This window comes from Arvicola amphibius, chromosome 2 (genome assembly GCF_903992535.2).
Source record: "Arvicola amphibius chromosome 2, mArvAmp1.2, whole genome shotgun sequence".
NCBI classification, from domain to species: Eukaryota; Metazoa; Chordata; class Mammalia; order Rodentia; family Cricetidae; genus Arvicola; species Arvicola amphibius.
The window spans coordinates 140,742,103-140,760,097 of NC_052048.2; the positions used below are offsets into that span (position 1 = coordinate 140,742,103).

Sequence of the window (17,995 nt, forward strand, 5' to 3'; positions counted from 1 at the left end):
AGCATCTGGGCTTCTCTTTAGCGAGTGGATTCTGCAGAAATTTTTATAGCTTAGTTTTCCTTCTCTCCCTCTTTCCGCTCTATCTTTTGAAAAGAAGTCTTTGGAATTTTGAAGAAAAGGGGTCATGAACTATCAGAGTTTGCGCAGCTAAAATAAATTAGTGCCCAATGTACTGTTCTTAACAGGGACCTAGAAGTTTCCTGCAAGATGGAAGGGCAATGGTATTTGACTTAAAGGGACAACGGTGACACGACTGTAAGATGCATATGGCCAAGAACAAAGCCCCAAACCCTTTGTAAACACATCAAAATCCAAAGTTATTGTTTCTTTACATGCGATTTTTTTTAAGTTCCATTCTATTAAAATGTCTGTATTTCTTGCCTTGACTTGCAAAGAAAACTGCATCCATGCCTTTAATGAATGTCAAGTTGCCACAACTAAGTTCAGACATTTTATATTTGGAAATGTGTTCATAGCAAATTAAGAAAACAGTTTTCCTCCAAAACAAAATTGGACTGAAATAAATTTTTTCCTCCGTGAAAAAAGACGCAGCATTGTATTTCTGGGGTACTAGCTAACTAATTTAAATATTAAGAGGAAGGCGATTTAGAAACTGAATACGCCTTCCTAATTTTTGCATTGAAAAAAAAAACAGGCCTTTCATGCAAAAGGCTCAATACTTAAAACCTTATTGTACACATTTAACTCGATGATAAGGCACCATAATAGGGAAGCCGAGTTCAAAACAACATCCAGCTACCACTATTGGATATGGCTAAGCTAAATAAATTTGATAAAAATCCTTAATGTTATACAAGAAATTCTATACTTTTGCTCCTCTATGTTACATAAAACTTGTATTTAATTGTTAAATAAGATTTGAAGTAGACTTGAACAGTTCTGGCGATATATTTTTAGTATCTTAGGGAATGACAAGTTAGAGCAAAGACAAACATCTGTGGTTTCCCGGGTTTTTTTTCTTAATTGAAAATTTTAACTAGAATTAAAAATCACTTTTTAGCAAGTGAGACTTTAAGTCTTAAGTAACAGGTTGTTGACTTTCATTGTTGACACTGTCAGCTCCCTATAAAGTGAGCTTTAAAACAAATACATAGGCTTATGACCTTCCAGATGTAAGGTCTACACTTGCAGAATTATCCAGAAAGCAGAGTTTTGCTGAAATGCAAATAAGGCATCCAGAATTAGCATCACCTAAAGCTTAATTCGCATTAAAAGTGTACTAACTCTCCGTCTACTTAGTTACTGTGTACTTACTTTGTTCTCCAGACTTAAAAATAAAAAACAAAGCAAGTGCCCACTGGAAACTGAAGGTGATCCAAATATCTGGGCCCCCAAAAGCCAGTCTGAAAAGGCAAGTGCTTAGCTGTCGCAGCTGCACCCGCAGAGGAGACACAACTGCCGCAAACGTCAAAGCAAAGTTCTTCAGTCAAGAATTACCGGGCATTTTAAAAACACTGAATTCAGGTCTGAGTCTGTAGAAATTATTCTCTTCCGTAAAATAAGTGCTCCAACAACGTGGTTTTTTTTCCATGTTTAATGTGAAAACAATGACGTCATGAAGCTTACAGAGCAAATATTACGCATCACTCAATATTAACTTCAATGATTACATCATCTCATCAATAAATAGTAGGATAACTGGTGGCATAGTATATGCTTTTCAAAAATGGTGTAAACCATAAATGCTGCAAATTCATACACTACTGAGGAGTGGGAATCGCTCTAGAACTTTCCATGCAGCGAGATAAACAGCTGCTAGATCTTCCTGCATTAAATTAATAGTAGAGGACAAGATCGAAGACATTAAACAAAAACAAAACCACTACAGACATTTAATGATGTCTCACATGGGATTTTAAAAAAAGGAGAAAGTATAAAGAAACCATTCTTATGCCAAATTTAATGTTTCTGTTTCTTTACCAGTTCTCTGAGACAAGCATTTCCAAGGACAACTCAGTAACTTTTGATTAGCACAGTAACTACCGAACACCCAAGGTAAATGGCTGCTTTTTTTGCAGCAGCTTTTGCAGCTAGTGAGAGTGGGAGGCATTCACTGAAAGCAGCAAGTCATCTATCCCACTTAGGTGAAAAGATCTTCTTTCAGCTTCTTCTCATGAGCAGGGAGGACTTAGCTAATTATCCCAGGAAAATGCTGCCTTTCTGCACCTGGAAGCTCAAGGTGGACCCAAGACATCTTCTCTTTAGGACACAAAAAGAAAGTGAGAGACAGAGAGAGAGAGAGAACTATTCTATTCAAATTAAGCCAATCTTCAGGTAGCTGCCTTAAAAGAAAGGGCTTCTAAAACACCGATATGAGCTCTGACATTTGCAACCCAACTTTCACTCCAAAATTATTGAAATAGTTATGGGTAAAATTAAATTAGCTCTTATAAATACCTTCTTCTAACTTAAAAATGTGTCGTGAGGAGCCCCCACTGACGAAAGTTACCACGTGATTTTTTTTTAATGCATAGTTTTAAAATGTCAGAAAATAAATCATTAGCTATGATTCTAACTACACAATGGTAAAATGACTTGTTGCCAGAAGCCATGTTTAAGCTGATTTTGGACAGTGAAGGTGTATTTCTAAATCTACGGACGGCAAATTTAAGCAAAATTATGAACACTTCTATGTTTTCCCCTAAGATGTAAACATTATTTTAGTACATCTTTATTTGTAAGACATATTCTCCATTTACATGTGAAATAGTATATGGGAAAGTTTAAATACTCTTAAATATTTCACTCAAATACCCAAAAGCAAAGCATCCTCCAGAGTAGGGGTCAGTCTCCACAGAACAAGAGCCACGTGCCAAAGAGGCAGTACGCTGTGTTGGGACTCTGTACCCTGGCTCCAGTTACACACTGTTTACCATAACTTCCCCATTGCCACCGCAAGGATGCTCTGTCTCGGTTTTAAAGGCTACTGATACACCTAGCTCTTTAAAATGCAGTTGAGACCAATTGGATTATGTTTTGATACATACAGCATATAACTCACTTCACTTGAGAGCAGGATCGTATTTACAAGTATTATATGGCAATAAAGGGTTGTATGGCATTCACAGACCTTACAGCTTTATACAGAAGCTTGGCTAAAATTAGAGAACGTAAAAATACTAGCACTAAGAACCCACCACTGTAAGTATTTAACGACCTAGGACAGTGACAGTGGCATTAGGTAAGGATCTACTGTGAGCAAGCGTTCCCTCTGGCTGGGCACGGTTTTGTGCCGAAGGTAGCAGCCCTGGGATTCCCCCTCAGGACTCCTGCAGTGCCGGGCTTGCTTTGCATCCATGCGAACTGCTGTCATCGCTACTGTGGCCAAGCCCAGAGGAGGAACTGGAAAAGAAGAGAGGGGGAAATAATAAAAAGAGGAAATTGGTTTTCACAACACACTCAAAGCCTGAGTAACAGAGGGGAACTTTCATTATCTCCAGTCACAAAGAGAGACAGGAAATTTGGACTTTTAATTAGCCATTTGGAGTGCAGTTGGATATTTTTTTAGCTAGATAATTTAAACGCGAATAATTCAAGTCTGACTAAATGAAAGTCACATAATCAGAATGCAGATAATTGAATTTCTGCTGCATTCATTAATTCAGTGTGGAGGTGTGTGTGAAGACCGCTATGATGAGCTGTCACAGCTCAATAAAATCTCAGTCAATTAATTTTTTCATTATCTTAGTATTACATCAACAAAAAGCAAAACGTGTATCTATCTCTGTGCATGCACGTGGACACTATGCGTTAAATAAATATGTCTGTTGAACCCAAGTGCCAAGGAATACCTTTCTGAATCATAATCTACATCGTTGTCTTTTTTCCCCTCTTCATCTTCTTCAGGGAACCGTCTATTCATCAAGGCGAACTTGTGAATTGCTTCTTCCACCGAGTACTTGGTCTGCCCAGAAACACACGCTTCAATGTCCTCGGAGTTCAGATGGCTCTGCAGGAAGAGGTGGAGGCTGCTATCAGAAAGCAAAAGTGCATTCTGCAGGACTCTGTATTAAAAAAAAATAGAGGAAAGAAAATAATTGATGAGCAGGGCATGGGCAGAGATCGGGTAGAAGACAGGAAACCCTTACAACTGTGCTACTGATCTCTCCACTCTGAGAACTTTGCCCCGATGCTGGCCTCTGCCCACCAACGGGATGAAAACATATGCTAACTTTTCCTCGATTATTTGGAATCTTAGGTGAGTAAGAACGTGAAGCTGATGGCTAAGGACATCTGGTCAAAGAATAACTGCAAGGACATTTCTCCCATTTAACCATCTGTTAAGACCATGTGGATTCATTATGGAAATATTTTTTGCTGATACAGTTAGAGAATTTTATTCTACTTTTAAAAATGTATGACCAGCAGCATGTCAGCGCCGCAGTGTTTACTGGATCAGCTGTCATGAAACATCAAAACTTTCAACTACCATTAAAATTATACGGAAATGCCAATGTACTTACTCCTCAGCACATTCCACCCTAAAACTTCAGCAGTGAACACTTTACCCAGGGACACGTTCACAAGGGCTCCTTTCAGGTGGCTCTTCTAACAACCTAAAGCTAACTAGAAACTTCGGCAGGATCTTCGGGAGCAATGCATCTCTTGTCAAAATAAGCAACCAAGTAATTTCGATCCCAAACCTTTTCTCCAAGGAGTACACACGGGTGGTTCAGCAGGACAGACTAACGCTGATGACGAAGAAGTTTCAACTAAAGCATCCGGACCAGAAGGAGGGTTAGAAACTGGCCTGCAGCAGGAAGCTGGCATGGTCACATTTGTGTTCTCAGCTGAGCATATGCTTTTCTGGGGTGCCACAGAATGAGAAGCCAAGGCAGCGCCCCCCTCACACTTAAATAAAAACTGCCTTTTTATCTTTTGAGCTAATACCTTTGACATACGATAATTGAGTCTCTATTAATTGTTCAGTGGTGACATTACAGGAGAAACTAGGACCAGGATAGAGGAAAGGGGGAGACACTACAACCCACGCATCATTTTGCCCAACATGGGATTTTTCTCATTCACAGACTATGAAAACCAGACCATACATTTCGGACCAAATGAGCCTTGCTTTATATCTTGTATGTTTAAACAAATGATCAGAAAAAACAATTCCCTTCTGGCCACTAATAGCAATTTTGTTAAATACCGAGGGCATCACAATACTACACCCTTTTCTTCCAGATAACACAATTATTTCTTGAAGAAGGCAAATGTCTATAGACACACGAAGTCCAGTCCTCCCCTTTGTCTCAACAGACTTACAGATGTAGTTCAAGGGGAGGGAGGCTCTTTGCAAAGAGAAAATCTCCAGCAAAGACTCTAAATGCTCAGCTCTGCATGTCCTCTGGCCTGGTCCTCCCGGAAGATGGCCGTACGGCATGCTAAAGGTTCATCTGCCAAACAGTAAGAACCTTTGACTGCACTGAGATCTATCTTCCTCGTTTACAAACGCTTCCCATCCACGTCTAAATAATTCAAATTAGGAAAGAGCTTCATGGCAACAAGCCCCCAAGACGAACTTGGACCCGCTGTGAAGTCTGAGCCGCGTGTTTCCCGTGGCCGCCTGCTGGAAGCTTCCCACCCGCCACAGGACAAGTGGCTGTTCATAGGATTGTACACACGGCTTTGTTTCTGTTGGAAATGTGTTTTATTTTCTCTATAAAATAATGGGTGATCTCTAAAATTGATTTTAGATGGTTTGAGGCATTACAGCACAGGAGTAATGTGCACTAATGGCAACGATATTGGACACAAATTCATTTTAGCTTTATTTCATGTCTAAAGCAATTCTACTGAGCCTTGAACTGCTCACGTGCTGTTATTAACTTGCCGTGTACCTAACACATGGGCACCGCAAACAAAAGTGACCAGAGTGCAGGCTGATGGAGACCTCAAGGCTACTGTCCCTTTTCTTCTGCTATAATTCAATTTCCAATTTGACTGCGCATTAGTCTCCTTAGTTCCCAGTTTCCTGCTGAATACTGCCACCTGGAGGACAAAGGAGAAAAGCAAGAGAACAGGCCACTCCGTTCAACAGAAAGAGGGGTAAAAGTGGGGGACACTCACAGGGCCCTGAGAGAGTTCAAAGCCAGTATGCCTACTAAGTTTGGTTTTATTTTTTAGTTTTTGGGTCTTGATAGTTAAGTTTAGACCACTAGGACTGTACAGGTATGAATTTGAAACAAAAAACTACTTTAATATATTTTGTTTTCATTTTGTGGTCAAATAGCTTACATGTAAAATTTAGAATGCAATTCTTAAGAGTGTGGAGTGGTGGTACTCACCTATAATCTCAGCACTTAGGAGGCTGAGGCAGGAGAATTAAGAGTTCCAAGCTAGCCAGAACAACATTGTAAGACCATCTCAATAATAATAAATTTTAAATTTTTTTTAATTTAAAAGATGCAACCTTTATAAAAGATGCAACCTTTAGCTGGGCAGTGGTTGCGCACGCCTGTAATCCCAGCACTCAGGAGTTAGAGACAGGTGAATCTCTGTGAGTCAGAAGCTTCCATAAAAATAAATGTCTAAGTGGTTGTGGTGGCGCACACTTTTAGTTCCAGCACTAGGGGGCAGTAGTGGGCAGAGGCAGGCAGAGTTCTGTAGGTTCGAGGCCAACCTGGTCTACAGCTTGAGTTCTAGGATAACCAGACCTACCTACATATTGAGACCCCCCAAAAAAATAAAATAAAACAAAATAAATGTATATTATTTTCAAGCCTTTATAGTGGGAGTTTTAACAAAGCAGCCTATAGAATGTCAAAGGGATTTCTGAAAGCATACTTACAATGCAAGTCAAAGTTACTTCTCCCCCTCCTCTCGCTCTCCCCCCAACAATGCTAGACAAAGCAAGGCCTACTTTCCCCTTCACTGGACACAGCAAAGTCTGGTTTTCCTTAATGTGATTTTCCTAAGCATATTATACAGTGGCTCAGCTGAAGAACAATTACGGTACACAAAATCATGTAATCTACAGATGCCCTGGATATTCTGAACTCAGGAGGACGCTCTCTACACACATCTGGAAAGTATACAGAAGGTTAGGTGTTGGGAGAAAGGAAAAGCTAACTCGGACTCTTTACTTGTTACCATGAGAGAAATAATTTAAACCTACAAATATTCATTGAAAAATATTCATAATCTATGTTGTGGTGCCCTCTATTGAACATGGAGATTTATAAAATAAAAAAAAAACCAACAACAACAAAACTGTGTATACCTGTGTATGTGTTTGTCTCTCTCTGTGTATCTGTGTGCCTGCCTATGTGTACTGGTCTTTTCGTTTTTTAAAAAAAAAAAAAAAAACAACTTTCTCACCACAGCCATCCTCTGTCACATAATCAGCTCAAGGTCAGCCTGGGCTGTTCCAAAACAACAACGAAATGTCAACTAAAATGACATAAAAACACAATAGAAAGTCTAAACTGTGGTTGTGTGTGCTGTCGCTGGGACACCTTCTGCACAAGGGATCGGCTCAGGCGGGGCCTCACATGGACCTCGTGCCTCTATAACTCTGTCTCCGCTACGATGGTAGGAGCTTACAACTAAGAATTAGGAGGTTACAAGAGGAAAATGACAGTCACAAGGGAAAATGGAAGTCTGAAAATCTCACGGTCACACTGACCAGCTCAGCTTGCAATGGCTGCTCTGCTGATCATAAACACGGCCGTTCCTAGAGCACAGGACCCCTGGGTTCCGAGGGTGGCACGGATGGATGGCTGCTACTCATGCCCACACCAGACCAAATTTGCACAGCTGCGACAATCCCAACCTTGCAAGGCTGGTAAGCTCTGAAACAAAGCACCTGCAGCATCCAGCATGTATAAGATCAACACGTGATCTTCTCCGGCCACCAGAGAAACGATCTCAGTGTCAGGCAGAATATGTATGGTGTTCATACTGAGTACACATTATTACACAAATAACCTAGAAGGAAAATTTTTGTTTTACATTATACACTGTACATATGCAGAAATATTTTTTGCTTTCATGGCATTTTAACAACTTTAAAATGTATATAAATATCAAAATGTTTAAATCTATGCTTTGAGTCTGTAATCAGCACGTGTCACATTTTAATGCTATGGATTCTAGAAGCCTTCCACCAAATGAGGGATTGGCTATGGATGGATGGAGGACCAGTGATGCCTCAGAGGACGCCAAGGTGCAGTCAGGCACCGTCCTGAAGTGCCCATCTCACCCAGCTGCCCCAGGTGGTGTAGGAGGGGCGCCAGGGGCAAAGCCATGGATGGCTGCTACTGGTGCCCGAACTGGACCCAACAGGAGCTGTGCAAACAATTGTGACTCAGAAAGAAGGGCTCAGGCCGTCATTTACATGTGCTTGTCAGGGGTGGGGGAGTGCATGCCACAGCACACAGCACATAGTTCAGGACACATCCTGCAAGGGCAACTTGCCGAGTCTGTTCTCTCCTTCACCCCTAGGGTTCTAGGGATCAAACTCAGGCTGTCTGGCTTGGCTGCAAGCACCTTTAGCCACTTTTATTTTTTTATTTCTATTTTTTTTTAAATTAGATTCATTCCATTTTGTGTGTACTTTGCCTACACGTATGTATGGGCACCACGTGTGTGCTTGGTACTCATGGAGATCAGAACGTAACAGAGCCCCTAGAACTACAGTCATGGATGGTTGTGAACCACCGTGTGGTTGCTAGGAAACAAATGCTGGGTCCTCTGCAATAGCAGCAAGTGCTCTCAACCACAGAGCTGCCTCTCTAGCCCCTTCCCCTTTCATTTCCAATGTGAAACTAACTCATTAGAAACAAGTGTTCCCACGGAATAAGCAATGTCCCAGGAAAGCTGTCTGCTCCATGATTTGATCCTCCAGTGGCTATTCATATCTGTTGCTTTAAATCTAAGACTTACTTATTTTCGCTTAACGTGTTTGAGTATTTGGTCTACCTGTGTACGTGTGCACCATACAGGTGCACATGTGCATACCTGGTGCCTAAGGAGGCCAGAAGTGGGCTTTGAATCCCAGGGAACTAGAGCTTCAGAGGGTTGTGAGCTGCCACGTCGGTGCTGGGAACTGAACCCGAGTCCTCTGGAAAATCAGCACATGTTCTTAACTACTGACCTATCCCTCCAGCTCCCAGATCAAATTTGAATTAATTTGGAGCTCCCAGTGAGAGTGGAAGCGTCTCGGGACAAACAACGTGTATGCACTCCATCTGTGCCTGCAGCCGGGCACACAGCTGGCGGACGGAGGATCAGCATGTGTCGTTCAGAGTCCTTTCCAAGCGGTCTCCGACAACACAACCACCAGCATCAACAGCAATGCACTGGTATACTGCTCCACTCCACGACCAAGCAACCCAGGGACTCAAAAGAATCAACCTGGGTTCCCTAGCCTAGAAAATATCAAGAGCCAGGACGGATGGGAGACTTACACCCAAGTTCCTTGAGCTCTTGAAGCAGGATACTCGCCACTGTGACGTGTGTGTCAAACAAAGCCAGTGAACAGCCAAACAATACATAGTACAAAACACCTCTGCCCTGGCACAATCCCACGGGGGCAGATGCTGGGAGACCAACGGCGAAAGCACAGTGTTTAAAAGCAGCGCACGGAGCAAAACCCAGAAGCTGGGCATGGTGGCACACGCCTGTGACCCCAGCAATCCGAGCAGACCGTCAGGAGTTCAAGGCCAGAGTCGAGTACACAGTGTGCTTGAGGCCAGCCTAGGCTACACGAGACCCCGTTTCAAAGGACCAGCATCAGAGGAATGATCAGTGCCCTGCATTTACCTAGTGACATCAACACAAAGATGCTTGCTGTCCCTGAACTTGCAAAAGCCCAACAGCTCCCCAGGGCTAGCCGGGGCTGTTCACCGGCTCCTGCCCAGGCCTCCCAGGCGGTGGCCAGGCTGCAGTCTTCCCTGGGGAGCATCTGGAATGAGGCTGCTCTGTAAACGCCAGCTACGCGCATCTTAAGGGAGACGCCATTGGCCACCTGGGCACCTTAGAGGCAACAATTAACAGAAGGGGGAAACTGGACAGGTCCTGCCCAGCCCTTTGTTCTGTCACAGTGTGGCACCACGAAGGACGGCGGTCTGATCTCTTCTCACGGGGACTGCTCTGGTGTCTGTCTTTTCCCCTGCCCTCACTCAGTTCATAAGCTTCCAGCTTTCCGCATGTCCCCGTGACCTCTTGGAAGGAAAGGCACCGTGTCAATCTAATAGAACTAAGTATTAATATTTATGTGCATACTTAATACCCAGGCCCTTTATAAGTGAGCCATATGGGGAAAGCAGCATATTGCTTCAGACTAGCGCCGGGTCCTATTTATTGAACTCAAAAGGAGATCATTTCAGACCCCAAAGCCACTAGAAAAGAAGGGACACTCAAGGCCCCTGCCTCTAACTGGTTGGTACTTACCTGACTCTATCTAGAATATGAAAAAAAAAAACCAAGCTCACAGCTATTTCAGCCTTGAGTGCACTAAAATAATAGTAAAGGTCAACACGTAGACATTAGGTTGCCAGGCAGTGTTGCTGGTGCCCCAGTCCTCAGCCTACTCAACTGTCTCAGTCCTTATGGGGGAAAGACTACCACTGCCCCATTTTATAGGTGGGACAACAGAGGCACAGAGAAATTTAAGTGCTTATCTAACTCCCCACTAGTAAAGTAGCAGGTCCAAGATTTGAACCTCAGTAGCCTAGCTTCAGAGTCTCGGTCTAGCCACTGAGGGACAAGTCCCCATACTGGCATTCTAGAGCGCGAAGGAGACAAGGGAGATCCTAGCAGGAAGGACTGGGACAGCTCATCACAGAAATCCAGGATCAACGTACTGAGACTACTCGGATGGCACACGCATGGACAGACCATCCTCTGCAAAGAAGAACAAGACCATCTGGTCAGAGAAGGGCCTTCAAGGCTCTGGAACAGGCAAGTCTGCCTTGCCGGGGCTAACTGCTACAAATAAGGCCGGCTTTAAGGGAGTGCTTGTTTTAAGTAATAAGGCACATTAATTTCCTAGGAAACGTTACTTTTCTCAGCCAGCTTCCTGAGAAACTTGAATCTGCTTTATTTCTGTTGCTGCTTCTTTTGGGTTTGTTGTTATTGTTGTTTTAGGGTGGGAGAGTATTTCTTTGACATGGACTGGTCCAAAACTCACTGCAAAGCCTGGGTTGGCCTCAAATTCACAGAAATCCTCCTGCCTCAACCTCATGGGTGCTTCCATTAGAAGTGTAAGGTGCCGCTGCATCTACTCTTAAGAGACCATGTGTTTATTCTGATTCAGCAGCCCATTGTTTCTACAAGGCTCCATTCACGCCTGCACCATTCCATGTGGGCCACAAGGTGGCACTCTAACACAGGATATGAACATACTAGGCCCACAGGCCAGCGGCATTTCAGAGCAGAGAGAACCCATGTTCTCACTGCCTGCACCCCAGCCTGGTTACAGACCCTCACTTACTTTCTGAGGAAATCTTCCAAGCCCTGACGACGCTGGTCAACATGCTGGCGATTGTTCATGTTGAAAAATAGGTTCTTAGATGGAAGTTCTGGTAATTCTCTAATGAGAAAGAAAAAATTAATCAGCAAATCAAGATGACTCGGCTGCAGAAATCCCTCAAACTGAAGACACATCATGCATGGTAATAATTATCACACGGTTATCACGTAACTATTGTTGTATAATATTAACTTAAAGGAAAAATCTGTCTTAAAGCAATTCTGGGTCCGTTGGTGATTAATATCCATAAAAGCTGGTAAAGTCACGTGATGGATTTGAAATTCAGATGCCGTAGGCATAGAAGTAACCAGAGGAAGCGAATCTGTGACCTGTCCTTACCTCGTGCATTTTAACGCTATCAACTTTCAGTTCTAGACTATCACAGACAGATCTCGTACTTAACCCCATAAGCCACTTACACCAGCAACGCATTGCTTTGGAGTCTTTGCCGCAGCCACACGAATTCTCTGTACCTTCTTCGTACACAAGATGTTTTCATTGTAAAACACATGCTATTCGTCTGTGCAGAAACAGAAAAACATGAGGCTCACCTACAGGAAAAAGCTCTTTCTCATTTCATATCTAACTCACAATGCGATGCTCAATCTAAGGAGGATGCAACCATGCCACATTCGTTCCATGTATGCGGGCACTGTGCAGTCTCACACGTAACTCACCAGTCTCAGGCCTGGAGAAGCCACAGTGGCATAAATGAGTAGTGTTATCTTTGGGTGGCACGGCCACGCCCTGACCAGAATCCTGAAGGGAAATCTGAGCTCTCCTAAGTACAAGCATTGTTTCCAAAGATTAGGAAATAAATTCTGGTGGGCTTGGTAGCCCACACTGTCATCTCAGACTCAGGGGGCTGAGGCAGGAGGGCCAGCAGTTCAAATCCACCCTGGGCTAGGACGTGAGATCCTATCTTGATAAACACACACATACAAACACTAAAATACAGAATGCTCAGGGACATTCCTTGCATTTTTTTCATTCCTTGCATTTTTAACAGCGTCCCAAAGCCTTTACAGATAAGAATCGACCTCCCACAGCCCTTCAAAAGGCTTTGCAGACCTCTACGTCTCCTTAACCCGAGTGCCACCAGTCACTGGGGATTCTGAAGTCAGTGCTCAACCAGACAATTCCCCATCCTCCTAGACAATGAGAGAGGTGGACGAAGAGTCAGGAAAGCAGTCGAGCCCCGGTCAGCTTCAGTTCCATGATAGACGGACATAAATGTCAGCCCGGGTTCCGCTCCAGGAAAACGACACCAGTTCTAGTTTCCTGAGTGGAATCAGGGTGGATACGAAAATGGACAAAAAGCACCTGGGAGGTACAGTTAACACTTTTAGTGACTAGCTGTCTGCTTCCCTGGAGCAACCCTGAGACAAGACTCCGGAAAACAGGTCCCGAGTCCCCAGCCTAAGCTAAACCGTGAGGTCACTCCTTTGGGTACACAGATGAGCACACAGTCTCCTTGGGGTGAACTGCAAAGCTGACAAACACTGTGTCTTCAACCACAAGGTCATCTCAGCTGAGGTGCTGACTCACACTTGGAACCCAAGGACTCAAGAGGCTGCGGGAGGATTATCACCTGGCTGGGGCCAACTGGGCTGCAAAGTAAATTCCAAGCAGTCGGGGCTACCAAGTAAGATCCTGTATAAAATCTCAACCACCACCCCTAAAAAGCAAAATAAACAAATAAAATAAAACCTCCGTGTATAGTGTGTGTGTTTTGTGTTTTTGCTTTTGGGGGGATTTTCTTTGTTTTTCAAGACAGGGTTGGTTTTTTGTTTGTTTGTTTTTTGGTTTTTTGAAACAGGGTTTCTCTGTAGCTTTGGAGCCTGTCCTGGAACTAGCTCCTGTAGAGCAAGCTGGCCTCGAACTCACAGTGATCTGCCTGCCTCTGCCTCCCAAGTGCTGGGATTAAAGGCGTGCACCACCACCACCCTGCAAGACAGGGTTTCTTGTGTAGCCCTGGCTGTCCTGAAACTCCCTCTGTAGAACAGGCTGACCTACTAAAAGATCCACCTGCCTCTGCCTCCCAAGTACTGGGATTAATCCCAGGCATGTACCACCAGGCCTGGCCTTATATATTTACTTTAAATTAAGTTCATAATCATCATATTGCTAAATGAGAAACTAACTTTTCACTACTAAGATCTGTATCATTTCAAAAACTATCCTACCAATGGAGCCTAACTGACCATATGTATTGGAGGTTAAGAACTCACCTGCAGCCATGTCTTTAATCCCAGCACTTGGGAGGCAGAGGCAGGTGGATCTTGGTGAGTTCAAGGCCAGCCTTATCTATAGAGAGAGTTCCAGGATTAGCCAGAGCTGTATTACAGAGAAGCCCTGTCTGGTTGGGGTGGGGGTGGGGGGCTCACCTGCAAAGGCCACAGAACACTTCATCCAGCCACTTCTGCTGCTACAGAAATGGAACTTACAGGAGATGCCTACAGCATCATGACATTCTGCAGGACAACTTCAAAACACAGCCTGACTCTAATGCGCTCCTTGGGACCAGGGCTTTGTTACACCAGAATTAGGGCCCTAACACGGTCCAAGCAGACATGCTCTCAGTCCTCTCCTTGGAGAGTTGCAGGCCACCGCAGGGACTTCTGACATCGCCGGTACGGCTCACAGTCACCTGGGTGCCAGTAACAAAAATTCACATGATACCGATAGCAGAACGGGGTCCGTCTGTGGGCCCTTCTTCCACAGGGCAGGCAGCTGCCGTCTCCTGCTTTACAACCCTGGTAAATGTGGACATTCCAGAGTCACCTGGAGGTTCATCTGAGTGAACGGATTCCCAGCTGATGCCCGCAGAGTTAGCCGTGGCTAGCCCAAAGCCTCACTCATCCACCTGCTTGGAAGCGTACCATAAGAGCAAGTCTACACGGAGGTCACTGACTCGGTCTCCCTAATCCACACCTGTCCCTGCCCTCCACCAAAACAAGAATGACTCATTGTCATCTGGTGGGCTCTTCAGGAAATACCAGACCACCACCAAAAAACAGTGTAGTTTTCTGAATTCATATCATGCAATTTATCAGCACAGAATAATCTATATTTCATTTATCTCCTGAAAATAATCAGATTTCATGATGCCCTAAAGTATGTGATGAGGGCTCACAAACATTTTTAAAAGCAACTAAATAATTTCATTTTGTTTAAAATGCTTATTTTGGGGGGGGGGGCTGGGGAGGTGGTGAGGGACTGAGACAGGTTCTCAAGTGGACTGGGCTAGCCTTAAATTCACTATATAGCAGCTGAGGATCCCCTTGAGCTGATCCTGCATCTCTGCCTCCCATGTGCTAGAATTAGAATCACAGACGTGGACCGCCACATCTGATTCAAATGCCTATTCCCTTTTGAAATCTCATTCGTTTAATTTTGTGTGTGTGTGTGTGTGTGTGTGTGTGTGAGAGAGAGAGAGAGAGAGAGAGAGAGAGAGAGAGAGAGAGAGAGAGAATGTCCTGAGTATAAGTCTGTGCATCACATGCATGCAGGAGCTTGGGGACGTCAGAAAAGGAGCTTGATCCCCTGAAACTGGAGCTACAGCTGCTGTGAACTGACTTGAGCTGCCAGGACCCAAACTCCCAAAAGCAGTGCGTGCTCAGAACTGCTGAGCCATCTCTCCAGCCCAAACGCCTGCTCTTATATTTTCATAGAGAATGGATCCTTGGTCTGAGCTTTTGAGTGGTTTCAGGCAAGTTTCAGGATAGCCAGGGCTACACAGGGAAACCCTGTTTAAAAAAAAAAAAAAAAAAAAAAAAAAACACACACACACAAAAAAAACAAGCTGGTGGTGGTGGAGTATGCATTTAATCCTAGCACTCAGGAAGCAGAGGCAGGCGGATCTCTGTGAGTTCGAGGCCAGCCTGGTCTACAAGAGCTAGTTTCCAGACAGGCTCCAAGCTACAGAGAAACCCTGCCTTGAAAAAAAACAAACAAACAAACAAACAACAAAAAAAAGCTAAAGCAGACAACTTACACAGCAATGGCTTAAAAAAAACTGAGAAGAGAGAAAAGGGCCGGGAAGGAGGCCGCTCAGCTTTCGCCTAGCTTATTTTCTACACTGGGGACTCTCAAAAGAAAAAAATTTGAGAGGTGTTCGGATTTCTAGTGTGATTCCATCATTCCCAATGACACTGGATGAGGGCTACATGTTTCTTCACATGAACATGTAGAGATGTCAGACCTGGACCGGGTCAGACAAGAAAGAGAGCCTCTTCAAGGCCAGTGTCTGGGGCCAGTCGGCCCACCTCCCGTCTTTCCAGCAGTTCCAAGGGACACAGTCTCGGGGGTTCAGTTGCGTCCACCGCAGCAGCAGCTGCAGGACAGCTGGCGCAGGACGTCCTCCATGAGGCCCCGTGGAGGACAGGTGTGCCGACCTTGTTGGAGAACAGCAGAGCAGGCTCCACACCACATGGGCATTTCAGGAGCTTGTGGCTCGGGATTATTTCCACTGGAGGAATGTGACTGCTAGCTGCTTACTCTCTGTGCTAATAATGACTTCAAATCTAGACTAGGGCAAACTAACTGTACCTATTCATTCCCAAAATTCTGACTCTCTGTATAAAATAGAACAAAATATAAAGGCACATATGAAAAAAATGTTATCATGAAATCCAATACCTTGTATTAATCTAAAATGTTAATACATCTCCCTTTCCCCTCAAAACTTAAGATTTATTAAACAATATATTATCTTGAGATATAATATCACAATGAAATGTCACTGATGAGTTATACTCTTTAACCATCAATACTTTAAGTATTCACATCTCCATAAGTAAAGGTAATAAACATTAAAATCTTAATAGTTTTTTTTAAAAAAAAAACAAGTAAAATTTGAGCTTCCAATAAGCAATTCTTCAATGTTAAAAATTATCTTACTGCTTCATTTATAATACGAGCTTAGCTGGAATCATCTCAATTCAGTTCTTTGAATTAAATTTTTTTAATTATTTACTTATTTATTTATTTTGATTTTCAAGACAGGGTTTCTCTGTAGCTTTGGAACCTGTCCTGGAACTCACTTTGTAGACCAGGCTGGGCTCGAACTCACAGAGATCCGCCTGCCTCTGACTCCCGAGTGCTGGGATTAAAGGCATGTGCCACCACTGCCCGGCTGAATTAAATCTTTTTGTTTTAGTTCTCAGCATCATTATATAAAACATTCACCACCTAAAATCCCACTTCCTACTGACTGTGTACTCACGTGGATGCATATCTCATAGTCGATATAGGAGTGCCAAAAGTCCTCCTTCTGAATCCTGGGGTCACGGACCCAGACGCTGACAAACTCCTGTGAGGGCATAGTAAACGAAGAACAGGGTCAGGATTTGACAACGGCTGCAAGGAGCTGGGAGGACAGAACTGCAAGTGGCAGCCCGGGCGCTTGCTCGCTGGCCCTCAGAAAACAAGAAGCAGAGACCATGAATCAGGTGTCACCAGAGTCCACAGAACACTTCATCCGCACATGGAAATTTTAAGTAATGTGAAACTGATGGAGAGCGTGCAGTGTTGCTGCTGTCTGAAGACGAACAAGACAGAGTCCCAAACCGATTCTTTTTTTTTTTTTTTTTTTTTGAGACAGGGTTTCTCTGCAGGTTTTGGGGCCTGTCTTGGAACTAGCTCTTGTAGACCAGACTGGCCTCGAACTCACAGAGATCCACCTGCCTCTGCCTCCCAAGTGCTGGGATTAAAGGCGTGCGCCGCCACCACCACCTGGCCAAAACCAATTCTTAATACTCGGTTGTGAAAACTAAGCTTTTGTTTGTCTCAGATTTTCAATGCAGTATTTATGTCATCTCAAATATCTATAATCTGGGTCCAAACAACAAAATAAATTAGCAATACACACACACACACACACACACACACACCACGCGCACACTCGCATGTACACACCCAAATGCACACATGCGCATACACACACACACACACGCATATACAAACTGTGAATAGTTCTGTTTGCTTGTTTTTAAGCTAGTAACAGTAAAAGAAAGGAGCTGGAAAGAGAGCTCTGTGGTTGAGAGCACTCATTGCTCTTCTAGAGGACTAGGGGTCATTTTCCAGAATCTACATGGGAGCTCCAGTTCCTGGGGGCTCTGAAGTCCTCTTCTGGTCTTCCTGGGCACTACATACATGTGGTGCAGACATTCACTTAAATGGTTTCCGTTGTAAGCGTTGTCATGAACCAGGCGTGGTGGCGCATGCCTATAATCCCAGCACTTGGGAGGCAGAAGCAGGCAGATCTCTCTGAGTTCAAGGCCAGCCTGGTCTACAGAGCAAGTTCCAAGAAAGCCAGTGCTCTATAGGAAAGAATAAATAAATAAATAAATAAATAAATAAATAAATAAATAAATAAATAAATAGAGATTTTTAACTTTTTTAAACAATCTAAACAAAAGAGGAAGGCAGGCCAGGGTTTGGACAGACCTCCATGTTGTTGTACAGACAATAAACAAGAGGTTTTCTTCAATC

General features: G+C 43.8%; 1 protein-coding gene across 5 annotated transcripts in view; it reads right to left on the reverse strand.

The window, feature by feature from the left end:
• Nucleotides 1–1,903: 1,903 nt before the first annotated feature.
• The window catches only part of Snx10 (sorting nexin 10), a 65,534-nt gene continuing 49,442 nt past the window's right edge, over nt 1,904–17,995 (reverse strand). For all 5 annotated transcript variants that reach the window (XM_038318210.2, XM_038318206.2, XM_038318208.2 and 2 more), the window contains exons 3-7: nt 16,728–16,814; nt 11,920–12,020; nt 11,462–11,560; nt 3,813–4,025; nt 1,904–3,363 (exon numbers count right to left, since the gene is read on the reverse strand). In XM_038318210.2, coding sequence (XP_038174138.1) covers nt 3,282–3,363; nt 3,813–4,025; nt 11,462–11,560; nt 11,920–12,020; nt 16,728–16,814 — 582 coding nt within the window. In that variant the 3' untranslated portion in view covers nt 1,904–3,281. The remainder of the gene's footprint in view (nt 3,364–3,812; nt 4,026–11,461; nt 11,561–11,919; nt 12,021–16,727; nt 16,815–17,995) is intronic.